This window comes from Sinocyclocheilus grahami, unplaced genomic scaffold (assembly GCF_001515645.1).
Source record: "Sinocyclocheilus grahami isolate Dianchi unplaced genomic scaffold, SAMN03320097.WGS_v1.1 scaffold356.1, whole genome shotgun sequence".
Classification (NCBI taxonomy): Eukaryota; Metazoa; Chordata; class Actinopteri; order Cypriniformes; family Cyprinidae; genus Sinocyclocheilus; species Sinocyclocheilus grahami.
The window spans coordinates 711,977-727,447 of NW_015505535.1; the positions used below are offsets into that span (position 1 = coordinate 711,977).

A 15,471-nucleotide genomic window follows, 5' to 3' on the forward strand; every position below is an offset into this window, starting at 1 on the left:
AATGTAATGTATATATATATATATATATATATATATATATATAAATTTAATTAAACAATTGTTGTACTATTTAATAAATAAACAAATAATAATAATATTCATACTAATAAACTGTAAGAGTTAAGCCTCCATGTAAAGCTAGTTAAATATTATTAATTTATTAATATTACTAAAATAATTGTAGTATTAATATTAATCATATAAAAATTTAAATTTGGATATATTAATATATTTCTGTTATTAAATACTTTTAAAATATATTCATATATCCATAAAGTCATTCTTTTTTCAAATCAAATGTATAAAAAATTATAAAACTATTTACATAGAATATTACAGTAAATATATAGTTTCGCTCTGTAAAAATGATGCATTGCGTGGAGGTTTGTCAATTGAACTGGTGATGGGATGTTGACTGTAGCTGTATCACAGGAAATACAATTATGACATCACTTCCTGTGGGGCATTTTGATAACCAGGTTAAGAAATATGAACATGCACTGTCATTTAAGGGAAAAAGGGAGGGAAAAAAGCCTCGTTCTTATCATTCTTGAAGTCAGAAAGTGACTTCTCCAGAGTGTCTTTTTTCATTTCCTGATTTGGGCCGGAGAAGAATAAAAAGAGACAGTTTGCCTGTGGATGAATAGAACTGACCCATTAATGTGACAAGTCGTCCTCCCTTACGGCTGCTGAATATATACTGTACCGTAACCGCTATTGCAGGGGAAAGAGCTACTGAATTCATTCCCAGAGAGAAAAAGCATGTGAAAATATCACGGATCTGTCGCTTATTGCTAACGCAGCTCAACATGCTCACGGTTTTGTAAACACATTTTAAGAGCTATTGACAGAAAGAGGTCCCTCTGAAGTGTTTGTGGATGTGTGTGCGTTTGAAAGAGAGCGCTCTTGTTTCTTTGTTTACCTACTAAACCCTTCCATTGTTTTGACATAATTAATCAAAGGCAGAGAGAATGACATGACATTGTGAAAATCATTAGAGGAATAATGAGAAGCAGGAACGCAGCGAGCAAAACAGTGATTAATGTCTTACGCCGCACATCTCTGCCATGCCACAACAAAAGGGCTTTGACTGACATGGCTAATTCGACTCGTCGTCATCAAACAACCACTGGTTTAAAACAACGAATGAGGAACATTCAAAAAGAACAAAACAAAATTTTCGTGTAATCATGCTGATGTTCGGCAGACAGTATATAAGTGGTGCGATGTGTCTTGTCAAGCTTTTCATAGCTTGCATCAAAGTTAGCCTAGAGCCTAGTGTTAAATTAAATTCATGCATTTAAATAATAGCCTCATTTTGTTATAATTACACTATAAATATGACTGATATAATACCTAACATAAATCATCATACCCTATGTCCTGTGGGTTGTACCTTAAATAAATCTGTAGGAATTGCTACACGGTAATATGTGTAAAATGTAACTTGTGAAGCTCGTAATGGCTCTTTTCAAATTTCGCACACCATTTAGTCGTTCATAATTAATGCGGAGTTAATTAAGGCCTTCTCACAGTCATTAACAAGATGGTAATTCTAATTAAATAGAAACACACTTTTAAGTAGAGTCTAATATTGGATTCTCATTGATTCAAGTTTGATTAAAAAAGAATAAAGATCATTTTAGAAGTGCTATATGATGTAACCTGGTATTAATAACACTAATACTACAGCTGCTACTACTAACTACTGTAGCTTTGCATTTCCTAACAGTTCTTGGAATTTGTGAAAAGCACAATTCAGTACATTACAATTACAATTAGGTTTTTTTGTTCATTTTTAAAATAAATTCTATATAATAAAATTGTTTTTTTTTAGATAATTAAAATTATTAATAATTTATTTTACATTTGATTAAATAAATTCTATCCGTCAGTTGCAGATTTAAATTAATTAATACATAAGTATACAAATAAATACATTAATAATAATAATAATTTATTAATAATAATAATAATATTTATTAATTTTAATTGTTAATGTACATATACTTTTATGCATTTTTTGTACTGCAAGTATAACCAAAGAGCACTGTAAAAAATGTATTTCCATCAAAGCAACCAGAGGCAATGCAACAAATGATTTATGCAAGCTAGCGTTGATTTGATGCAGACAATGGGAGAGCAATTTAATCGCTGTTAAAACCGGGTTTTTGTAGTTGTCTCTGCATATTGTTGGAATAAGAGAAAGTATTATGACACATTTCAACATTGAGAATTCCTACATGTAAAGTTTAAAAAAATACAAAAACATAAAATACAGATCAACACAGTGCTGGTCTTGTAACAAAAATAATAAGGCCCAGTCTTACCTTGTCTTCTTGGTCACTCTCGGTGTCACACTGCAAGACAAAGAAAAAGGACACATTAGAGCAGTGCAGAATCTGCTAGATGTGATGGAGCTGAAACACTTTTTTTTGCTTTTAAATATAAAGCTATTATGAAGTGGAAATCTGATTTCAGCAGTCTCGCACTGCACAGCTCATCAGCAGAGTAATAAAAGTCTAAGCAGGAAAAGGCTGTTCTTATCTCAATCAGTGGCCAGGCCTCATTACATCTGCCTATTACCACCAGCAGGGTTTTTTCTCCCCGACAGCAAGTAGAGTACGAGTCTTCACGTCTCATAGGCCACAGACACACTGCAGCCAAACACAGCTGTCAGTCCGCTGCTTAATCTTCTTCTGTGCACAGAGTTTGATTGTTTACAGCAATAACTGTGCATTTTGCTCATGGAATCAATCCTGAAATTCAGTGAATCGATTACTTTGGTCAAAAATAGCTAACACTAAATGAATTCCATTTTTGTTAGGATCCGGTATAGATGCCGATTTCCTGATTCAGTTAGATTCCAATTCACAAGCTCCTGATTCGATTCTGATTCATGTGAGTATTATAAATTGTAAATTAGACAGGGCAGTTTCAGATTCATTCAAAGCATATTTTGAACTATTCATTATAAGAACCAGCTCAAAACTGACATTTATTTTGATATTTCAACTACATTGGTCGTGTTTAGATCACTAAAAAAACTCATTGGAGTCATTTGTTCATGAATCAGACTACACTGGTCACACTGTATGATTTTTATTTAACAAAAAGAATCAGTTAATAAAAGTCATTCATTTTTCAAATCGGGCTACGCTGGTCAGACTGTGTTTCTGATTCACTTAAAAGAACTGGCTCATAAGAGTCATTTGTTCATGAATTAGGCTACACTGGATGCTCTGTATGTTTTTGATTCACTAAAAAGAATCAGATGAGTGATTCGTTCATGAAACAGACTACACTGGAGGTGCTCTACAATATAAATTGGATTCAATTTAAAAGAACCAGTTCATAAGAGTCATTCAATTTCAGAATCAAGCTATACTCTGGTAGCACTGCATGCTTTGGATTCACTAAAAATAACCAGTTCATATGAGTCATTTATTCTGAGAACTGGGCTACACTGGTCACACTGTATGTTTTTGATTCAGTAAAAGGAAACAATTCATAAGAGTCACTTGTTTTCAGAAGCTGGCTACACTGATCGCACTGTATGTTTTTGATTCACTAAAAATAACCACATGTAATATTACAGACGTTACACTGAAGGAATAGTAAAAAAACAAACAATTGCAAGACAAAACAACAGAGGGCATTGGTGTCTCCATGCAAAATAAGCCATCGAATAATTGGCAAAAAAATTAATAAACATAGCATGATATTAAAATGCTGAATTTAAGCCTTTCTGACCAATTTCAATTTCAAGGTCCACTTAATTCTTTATCTGCTAATTAGCAAGGAGCACACAGATGACTTGGCTGGGGGAGATGCATTCAGGGTTTGAGCTTGGACTCCCTAATGAAGGCCTGCTAGGGGGCGGGGCCTAAGGTCTTCAGGGCCAATTACACCAAGTGGAGCTTAACCCTGTGGCAGCTCTGAATGATTGACAGTTCTGGGATCCATATTCCTGCAAGGACTGAGTGCTAGGGACAGAAAGTGAGAGGACGGGACACAGCAAGAGAGAGAGAGGGGGGGGGGGGTTATATTCTGGCACAAGACTCTCCCGTCTGACCTGATACAGGGCCTGGTGAGCAGCATCCAATTTACAGCCCCAGTCCAACGGGATTTGAGACATACGGGGCTCATGTATTATACATAACCAATAAACACACACACATACCAGATGTTAATAAAATACTGCTCTGGTGTGTGCCAGCATGCTAAAACTGTTAGCATTACAGTAAAAATGCTATGAAACAAAATCGGCATCATATTATTGAAGCTTTCTGAATATAACTGAATTTAACTCTGTTCCCATCCTGGGCCATAATAGTCGATCTAACATGCACGACTGCATAGAGCTTTCCTAAAGCCCTTTCCCCTCATTTGGTCTAGCCAAGGCTTGTGAAGAGTTAAAATAATGAGCACAATATATTTTTCCAGTGTGTTGTGATCCATAAAAACACCGTCGGCATCTCCATTGGCGTGTCAGTGCTCCCCGCGCCCATCCTAGCACTTTGATTGCGGAGATATGAGAGGAACGAAATGACTCGCCCTTGCTTGTGAAGCAAATGGAAAGCGCTAATAGAACTCATCGCATTACCCAATGCAAAAGTGCCATAGCTCATTACATCAGGATAAAAGGATATCATTGTAGACGGTGAGCAGAATTGACTTTCTGTGCTGCGACTTGATGATTTAATCAACTGTTCTCTTTCGCTTCTCATCCGTGTGCCTGTCGATAACACAGGTGCCGCTAAACGACACTCTCGCAAGCCAGCAAGTGGAGAAAGGGAAGAAATTGCTGTCATTATTCTTTCTCTCTCTCCTGCTCCTACTTTCCAAGAATAGAGGTATGCAAATTTCTGTACTGGTGCTGAGAGAAGAAATTGAGAAAGGAGGGGTGGGTCCAGATGGAAATACCTTTATAGTGGGAAAGTAAAAGTAACGGAAAAGGCAAGACGAGATTGGGCAGGCAGCTTGTTTGTCCTTAACAGGAGAAGCTGCACTTTTCACAAATAATCAAAAAAGGTAAGATTTGTGATTCAAAGTATATTAGAATGTCTGAGTCGTGGCATAATGCTTAGTGCATATGGTTAACATGCTTATGTGGAAGATGCAGGTTCGAGTCAAGTGACATTTTTCCATCCCTGGCTTTCTCTCTACCATTTCCTGTTCTATTTCATATATATATTTATGTTAAAGCTATATAGAGAATACAATATACACAATATAATTAGAATGTAATAAAATATAAATTTTATATTATAATTGCTAGTTAACTATATATAGCTTTATTAATAATATAATATAAGTTATATTTATTATTGACTGAAGAAGCACACATCCATTTGGACTGATGAAGTTAGAAAAAAACAACAGTAAAGGATGCTGACGAGAGTTAATATGAAGAGATTGGCATAATGATGGTCAGTCCAACATATTTAATTCCTCTAAAACACTTGGTATTACAGTCATATTGGATGGATTAACTTGGGAATCCAACTCAGCATTTTCTTGCTTTTTTTTCTGGTGTGGCGTTAATTTCAAAGCCAAACACTTCGCCAATTGATCTTGGCTGCAGATCAATATAGCATGTTAAGCTTATTAAAACAGCCAATGGCCTCAGTGGAACAGGAGAGCCATCTGCTTTAGTTAGACACACACTCCTCAGATACAGCGAAGGAGGAAGAGTAAGGAGCTGATTAGGTCTCCGAATGAGACCAGTAGTGTTCATGCAGTCTTTACTGCAGCAGTGCAGCATGGGAGCTAAACACATCCTGAAAAGCCTCATGAAATCAAAAATTATTCAACATATTTTAGAAAAATCGTGAAGCATGAAAACTAAGAAATCATGGTTCATTATGCACCTTTGCTCATACTACTTATCAATTTGCTTAAGAAGGAAATGGCAAAAAGGCAATGCCTTCAATGATTTGTGGTTTGTCCACTGGCTATATGAAATGGGAAAAGCCCTTTGATATGTCGCCAACATCTTGTTACAACATGAAATGTCAACACAGCACTCTTTAAACAATTTCATGGGTTCTTGAAAGTCTGGACTGGAATAGGAAGTCTTTGATTGGCTGGTTTTTAAACAACACATCTACAACGACAAACTTCCAAAGAGAGCATTTAAATGAAAATATCTTCAAGCAAAATACATTTCATTTCTTATTTGAAGTCAAATCCCATAGGCCTCATAAGTGCGGCTAACAATGGCAGGCAATAAAGAAACAAAAGCAATCGTTTTCTGAGCTGCGTTTTTGCCATTGTCCGAGGCTCCGAGCTGAACCAGACTTCTCAAAAACGAAAACTTCGGAGCCCACATCAAACCTGCATGACACACTCTGGTGAAGGGCCAACACAATGAAAAATGTGTGGTTTAAATCCAGCACCGCTACGAGCCAAACACAGCAAACACTCCGAAAATATGCTTCAAAAATATGTTCGAAAACAGCGCATAAAGAGATCTGTTCTTATTTAGCAGTCATTGACGTAAAACCACAGTCAAATGTCAAGTTAGGACGCAAAGTGTTCGGCGTTCCATTTCATGGTCTATTTGCCATTGTGTTGTAATTGGCACTGTCACCGAACGCTGAAATTAATTGAGAGTGATCTGAGCTTGATTACAGAGGCAGCGGGGGTCCGGAAGGTTGACGATAGGTTGGTACGCTCTCTCTCTCTCTCTTCCTCCATCCCTCCTCCTCTTCTCTTCCCTATGCTATTTTCACACTCTGCTGTTGCTCTCTCTCTCGCTCTGCCTGCGGGCTATGGTGGGTGGCGGTGGGGGACAGCTTGAAGAATGGCAACCATTGCCAGGGTCAGCTCTGACATTGCCAATTTGATGCGCTGCCACGGAGAGCTATGCGCCCCACCTCCCTCATCCCCCCTTATTCTCTCTCTCCCTCTCCTCCTACCTCCCACAGAAAAAGCTGTGCGTCCTGATGGTTTTCTGATGCAAACCATGGCGCGGCAAAATGGTTTTTCCCCTCCTGCTGCCTGCTTCTCCATCTGCCACTGGGGCCGCTCCGCCGCCGGCCGCCTGCCTGTCACAGCGTGCAGCGAAATTAGCCAGGGAGGAGGCGCTCGCTAGTGCTAATTACGTTTTAATCATTGGAAATGTGTTGGCAAATCAAGGCCTGGAGCTCCCACTCTCTGCTCTGCAGAAAGGAGGAGTGTGTGTGTGCGTGTTTTGAGATGGATAGAAGAGGACAGACGAACAGAGAGAGGAAGCTAAAACAGGCCCAGCCAGCGCTGAGCTAAGAGTCAGACGTTGTGAAGAGAAAATGGCGGCGTGCCTTGTGCTGTCTGCTGAGAGTGAGGCTTTGAGTATTGGGCCACAGAGAGGCAAGAAATTTCACTGGAAGCTTTGTGCTGTGAGATTGAAACCACCGCTTCTCCAAGTCTACCATACAGAGCGAGTTATACCACACTGAGGCAGATATTGAAGACTCATGAGTGCCAAGGTGACATTGTAACTTGTATATATTTTGTACTATATTTTGCATGTGACATCATTCATTTTTACTCAGTGTTTCTTAAAGTACTTAAAGTGCATTGTGTACCAATAAACACAGGGTCACATCAAGCTTTAATAAAATGCATGATAAATGGTTAAAATAAATGAAACTGCTAATAATTTTAAAAAATATATATTTGATAAATTTTATTACATTTTATGCAACATAATAAAAAAGTTTTAATTGAGAAAAATAAATATAAAAAAAAACAAATCACAAATTTTTTTTGAAAAATTACGCAATTATTAATTTTCTTTTTGAATGATATCGCTCTGAAAAAAAAAAAGTTCCCCCAAAATAGCATAGTATATGATTTCTCACGTTTGTGTCTCAGGTAAACATAAAATGTCTTTTTTGGTCCATGGTTTGAGAAAGTCTAAGAAACCCAGATCAAACTTACTGCAAGCAGATGTCAAAGATAAATCAAAGATTCACACAAAAACACAAGCCAGACGACAACCATTAAAACATTAATCGAGCTAACACAACATCAGAAAAGCCAATACTGCACTACACTATTTATGTATTCAGTGCTTATGTAATTTTAAGCTCAAATGTCTAAAGCTAAACCTGACACACAAATGGCAGAGTGCACAAATGGCAGACTTGGATGTGTGACATAAATTACATGACTGTTAATAAAAATATATATTTGATAAATTTTATTACATTTTATGCAACATAATAAAAAAGTTTTAATTGAGAAAAATAAATATAAAAAAAAACAAATCACAAATTGTTTTTGAAAAATTACGCAATTATTAATTTTCTTTTTGAATGATATCGCTCTGAAAAAAAAAAAGTTCCCCCAAAATAGCATAGTATATGATTTCTCACGTTTGTGTCTCAGGTAAACATAAAATGTCTTTTTTGGTCCATGGTTTGAGAAAGTCTAAGAAACCCAGATCAAACTTACTGCAAGCAGATGTCAAAGATAAATCAAAGATTCACACAAAAACACAAGCCAGACGACAACCATTAAAACATTAATCGAGCTAACACAACATCAGAAAAGCCAATACTGCACTACACTATTTATGTATTCAGTGCTTATGTAATTTTAAGCTCAAATGTCTAAAGCTAAACCTGACACACAAATGGCAGAGTGCACAAATGGCAGACTTGGATGTGTGACATAAATTACATGACTGTTAATCATCTAGCCCATGACCCTGTCTCTGCGTTCTCCACAAGCCTTTAACATTAAACCCAAGTGAAATCTAACCTTACTTACCAGAAAAAACACAGCAGCGCTGCTGTCAGCCGCAACAGCGAGGAGAAGGAAATGTATCTCGACACCTTTGACTGGGTTAGGCCATTAACAGCGCCAGGATCCAAACCTGATGACATTCAGGGACTAATTCACACAGCATCTGCGTGACGTCCAGCTGTCATCCTAAAGTACGGCAGGATGAAGGAGCGGAGGAACAAATGAGGAGGGAAGCGTGACAGCCAGGAGGCCCTGGATACAGGAAAAACGTCTCCTTCACCAGTAGAGTGTGCCTGTCCCAGGGCAGCTCCCTGTCTCTCTCTCACCCCTGTCAGGAAAGCAGTCATCTGCTGCCTGGCCTAATAACCTCCAGCCTGATCGTACCATCCCACCCTCTCCCTCAAGCACCTCGCCAACATCTGCAGGCAATTTCTTCCCCGATATGACACTTTCTCCAGACCGTGAGCACTGAATAAGAGCTAACGGACTGAGGAGAGCACAAATACTGAAGCTCTGTTCCAAAACCCAGTGAGCTGCCAACAAAAAGCAACACTTTAAGGCAGTGGTCGCCAACCCATCGATCGCGATCACTGTCCCAATAGATCCCAAAAAAAACAGTAAAATAAATACAAAAATGCATTACATTTATGGGGTTATATGTATATACAGGTGCATCTCAATAAATTAGAATGTCGTGGAAAAGTTCATTTATTTCAGTAATTCAATTCAAATTGTGAAACTCGTGTATTAAATAAATTCAATGCACACAGACTGAAGTAGTTCAAGTCTTTGGTTCTTTTAATTGTGATGATTTTGGCTCACATTTAACAAAAACCCACCAATTCACAATCTCAATAAATTAGAATATGGTGACATGACAATCAGCTAATCAACTCAAAACACCTGCAAAGTTTCCCTGAGCCTTCAAAATGGTCTCTCAGTTTGGTTTACCAGGCTGGCTGAAGACTATGACAAACTTTCAGATCAAAAATTGCAAAATACACATGCCAACAGCCAGAAGAAACAATGTGTCTTTTGTAAAGGACAGCAGCACAACCTGGAATTGTGTAAAAGGTTGAGAAGTAAGACACATCAGGAGAAAATTGACTTTTTGCGTAGCAAAGGCTTGTGTTTCGGCTGTTTAAAGCATGGTCACATGAGCAAACAATGCAAGGATAGAATGAGCTGCAGTGAATGCTCTTTGCCTCATCCAACCATACTGCATATGAAGCCAAAGGAAACTGCATGTCTTCCAGAAGACAAACCAGATAGCTGTGACAGACAGTCTGTTACAAGTGCACTAGTCTGTGCAGAAAAGAACATGGGTGGAGACAAGGATACCTGTGGGAATGAGTGTACTTTGTCAATTGTTCCTGTTCAAGTTAAGACTGCGAAAGGTACACATTTGGTCAAAAATGTGAATTTTACTTGAAGATCCCCGCCGAAAATTTTAAATATTTTACCCCCGGAATGCAATTTTTACAGGGAACCCCCCTCGAAACGCGATTGGACTAGTTTTATTGCGAAAACCTGGCAACCCTGTTAATAGGCGCCACCTGCTGTCAGCGAGTGCGTTTCATTCAGACCTGCTGTTTTTGTTTCGTGCAGATGTTTTATGTAGCAAATAAATAAATAACACCTAAAGTCAGACCATTCTGTTTTTGTTTTAAATCCTGAAATGAATCTAAATCAAATAAAAAACAACTGCCCATGCAGATCATGATTAAAATGCAGTGGTAGACTCTAATTTCAAATGGCTAGATATTTTTGTTTAAAGCCAGTTTGTTTGTTATAAAGCAAATAGCCAATAACTAAATTTGCTTAAAAAATCAGTATCAGTATCAGAATCCAATTGGCTTGTTAAAAAAAAAAGAAAGAAAAGAAAATCTGAATTCTGAATCAGCTATGATCGGAGCATCACTAATTAAAATACTAAGTAAAAGGCCTCAAATTTGAAGTACAATCTGGGATGTCTTTTTCGATCAATTCTTCAATAGGTAGATCTTGTCTTTCATAAAGGCCGAGGTCAGGGATCTTGGGCCTAAAAAGGTTGGTGACCACTGCTTTAAGGCATCATAGGCGGCTCATAACACAAATTGTGCTCTAAAAGGTAGAAAAAAGTCCTTTATGGAGAAGGCAATCCCATAATGCACTGCAGTGTCAAAATAAAATAAAATAAAATAAATAAATAAACAAAAAAATCCAAGATAGTGGACACATTGAGAAAAATGTTAATAGTTAATACAAATAAAATAAAAACATTTAATTATATTGCTATAAAATACTTTTAATGTATTACAAAATTTGAATTTCATTATAATTTATAATATTTATAAACATTTAAATTAGTGCTGTCAAATGATTAATCGCGAATAATTGAATTCAAAATAAAAGTTTGTTTACATATGTGCGTGTACTGGGTATATTTGTTATGTATATATAAATACACACACATGCATGTATATGTTTAAGAAAAATGTTGCTTATTATTAAATATACTTATATATAATATAAATTATATGAATATAAATATATACATATAAATACATGTAAATATAAATATATAAATTTTTTTGTACTGTGCCAGTAGCTTCACAACATGTTTACATCAAAATCTATTACAATCAATTCCGAGTTGTTATTATTGTGATGCAGAGTTGCTGCCTTTGAAGACTGCTTCAAATCCTCACTTATAAGGTTTCATGACAATTAGGATGCTGCCTTTGAAGAATGCAGTATTGCTATTTCAATATTTTTAAAATAGCACCATACCCAACGATTCAGAGCCATGCAAAGAGTGACGAGAAACACTGGTGTATAAGAAAAAGAGAAGAAAAGAAGCTGAATCTCAAGTATCGAGAGCCATTCTTAGACGTACATCAGCCACACACACACTCTCTGTGTGATACCATGCTAGCAACAGGAAAGGGTTAGCAGGTACAAGATATGTGTGTGTGTGTATTGTGCCTGTATGCATGCACGTAAATGTGTCTGCCTATCTTGAGGGTATGTCTACCTTTAAAATAACTTGTCAGCTAAGCTGCTCGGGCTGACAGATGTGAGATGGCGCCCTGAGGTGGAGCTTGGCACAGACAGATGGTGCCACAGGGGCAACGCGCTTAGCTGATCAACCAAGGGTGGCATTGTCACCAAGCCTGCCAGCCACACGTGAGAGTGGGAGGGAAGGGTAAACGCAGTGCGCGTGTTTGTGAAAGAAAAAAAAGAGTGGGAAGATGAAATCATATGTGCAAATCATTGCTATAATTTAAGTTCCAAAAAAAAGAAAAGTGTTGTGTCCATATGACATTGACACTAAAATCCCTCTGAACAAAGAATGAAAGTCTGAAATATAAAAAGAGCATATAATGTATGGACATGTTAAATGAAAACTTAAAATCTAACTATCATTATACAGTATATGTTTTAAAATAATTTATTTTCAAAATGTTAGGGTCAGTGTGATTTTTTTTTATGCTCTCATGCTCACCAAAGCATTTATTTGATCAAAATATGTGAAAACATTACTACAGTTTTCTTTTTGAATATATATTTAAATATAATTTATTCCTGTGATGATAAAGCTGAATTTTCAGCATCATTACTCCAGTCTTCAGTGTCACATGATCCTTCAGAAATCATTCTAATATGATAATGATTTGCTATAATTTTCAATGTTGAAAACAGTTTGGCTGCTTAATATTTTTTGGAATTTGTTTTTCCAGAGTTAGAATAGAAAGCTAAAAAACAGCATTTATTTGAAAATAATATATATATGAAATATGAATATATTATGAAATATATATATATTTCAATTTCATAGAAAAGACTGTCAAGGAAAAAAAGTACATTCAAAGGGAACTGAAACACGATTATACATTTCTATGTAAATTGTTTATGAAATCTATTTTGAACATAAATTGTAGGTCATGACTACTTTAAACATCCAAGGTTACTTTTACATTCTTTACATTACATTCTTTACTTTTTTTGTCCACTGGAAAGTTATTGGAAAGGCATATATTTAAAGTTCAGTCAGCAATGAACTGCGCTTCTGTCCCTCACTGCCTCATTTTCATTCATGTCAAATTAACTACTGTATGGCGTCCTCTCTGACTAAGGTTTATTTCAACATGCAAGACACTCTTCTTCCCCCGTAATAAACAAACAAATAATCACGAGTCAGTGTGTAGTTCACTCCCACAGGCATTCAGTGCTGAAGAAGGTTAGGCAGCAAACAGTTGCCGGCTTAATCAAAGATTAATAGAACGATTTTCAGACAATTAAATACATCAGATTGCATTGTTTGAACCATTATGGCTCCTCCCTGGGGAACAGTCCACTTTGTTTGCATTTTAATTACTGCATGCGCAGATGACATTTTCTCTGATGCCAGCTGCCGTCTTTGTTATGCTTCTCCTCGTACCCTCTGGTAAAAAGCAGTGAAGCGGAAAATGTATGGATGAATGTATGCAATTATGATATAACTGAATATCCCGACAAAATAAAGATCTACATAGTACAACTGGACACTGCAGAAGCAAAGGTGTCAAAAAGTTTCATTCGTGCCTGTATAGAAATCAGATTAGATGTGTTATTGCTTTCCTTCATATTTTCTTCATCACGCTCTCTAATTTTCATTCGAACTCTAGTATCTCTATTTTTATCCATTTCTCTGTGTCTACCCCACTTTCTCTCTTTTTCTCCAGCAGGAAAAGGATGTGTGGCTTTAATCACTTTGCTCCCCACACCTGACGGCACACTATTAACTCTAGGTCTCTCTGGTGACCCCGCGGGTCGTTGCCCATCACATCAAGTTTTTATTAGGGAATTTTCCTCATCATTAGCTCTGGCCCAGACGCCCACCATTAATATTCATTCTGCTGCACACTTCCATCATCCTCTGTCTCTGTTTTACCACCATCCATCTGAAATGCTGCTGCACACTCACCACCTATCATTAACAGAGCTCCATTCATCTGTTCACAGTTGTTTGAGAAGACACACACCTACCTGGCTGTAACCTATGATTTTTATAAGTTAAACATAATATATTAAATATATTTATATTAGGGCTGGTAATTTAATTAGATTAATTAATTATGGTGAAAAGTAACACGTTAAAATTATTAACGCATTTAATGCACTTGCCCGCAAATATGAGGCAGGGCAACAACTCACTGTGTGATGGAGCCTATAGAATGTAGTTAGAATGTCCCTAAAATTCAAGATATGGGGCAAAAATGCCCCTGTTTGAGTTTTTGTCTCATGTTTACATCATATAGTTAAGCAATATCACACGAGCAATAAGTGCAATATCACACAAGTGCAAATGTGACGCTGATCTTATACAACAGTTCAGTAAATAAGAAGTTCATATTGTTATTTTAGACACAATGTTGTCTGTTTTGCTCAATTTCAAAGCAGAACTGTTTGTCTCTGAGCAACACAGCAGCATTTCATTTCTTAATCCACATTTTGAACGAACTGGGTGAATCATTAGGCGCGTTGGATTTGAAGCGGCGCTGCACAGACCGATCGGTGTATTACATCAAAGTACCGCGAGAGCGATTCAAAAGCATAAGGAGCCGTCTGCTCTCTAATCGCTCTTGCGGTACTTCGATATCACACACCGGTCGGTCTGATGGTGAAGATCCGCTTCAAGTCGAACAAGCTTAATGATTCAATAGACCATTCATAAAGAACCATTTACTTCACTCCTGAATGAATCAGCCATTTGAACGAATCAAATGAATGAATAAATGACTCGATGGCTTAATCATTAAGACATTTACCACCACCTACTGACAGTTTTAGTTTATTATTTAGAGTATTTAAGAAATATTTCATATTTCCATAATAATAATATTACAATCAATAAAATAAATTATTAAAGGTATAGTTCACCTACCCAAAAATGGCAATTGTGTCATCATTTACATCATTTTACCAAAAGAGTATATGTAATACATTTTATCAATCAAAATATTTCTTGCTGAAGTTACTTTTTGTAATGTCTGTTTGATGCTTTACACAACAATGACTTTAAATTATCTTGTGGGAGTAATTTCTCAGCCAAATTTGATGTGCTATTAATTTGTGATTAATTAGATTAATTAATCGCCACATCATGTAATTAATTATATAAAAAATTTTAATCGCTTGCCAGCCCTAATTTATGTATATCTATTATATAAATATAAACATATACATGTAAATGCATGTAAATATTTTCAAAGAATATACTGTATGAGTGTGTATTTATATATTTACATAATAAATATACACAGTATAAACATATATTATGTAAACAAAAACTTTTATTTTGGATGCGATTAATCGCGATTTATCGTTTGACAGCACTAGTAAATACATATATAAGTAAAAAATCGATCTATCTATCTATCTCAATTTATTATATATATAGCTTTACACAACAATGACTTTAAATTATCTTGTGGGAGTAATTTCTCAGCCAAATTTGATGTGCTATTAATTTGTGATTAATTAGATTAATTAATCGCCACATCATGTAATTAATTATATAAAAAATTTTAATCGCTTGCCAGCCCTAATTTATGTATATCTATTATATAAATATAAACATATACATGTAAATGCATGTAAATATTTTCAAAGAATATACTGTATGAGTGTGTATTTATATATTTACATAATAAATATACACAGTATAAACATATATTATGTAAACAAAAACTTTTATTTTGGATGCGATTA

The 15,471-nt window shown here is 36.1% G+C and overlaps 1 protein-coding gene across 5 annotated transcripts in view; it reads right to left on the reverse strand.

Annotated features, from left to right (window-relative positions):
* auts2a (activator of transcription and developmental regulator AUTS2 a) overlaps positions 1 to 15,471 on the reverse strand; it is a 405,306-nt gene that overhangs the window by 125,047 nt on the left and 264,788 nt on the right. For all 5 annotated transcript variants that reach the window (XM_016229711.1, XM_016229710.1, XM_016229709.1 and 2 more), the window contains one exon: positions 2,331 to 2,360. In XM_016229711.1, coding sequence (XP_016085197.1) covers positions 2,331 to 2,360 — 30 coding nt within the window. The remainder of the gene's footprint in view (positions 1 to 2,330; positions 2,361 to 15,471) is intronic.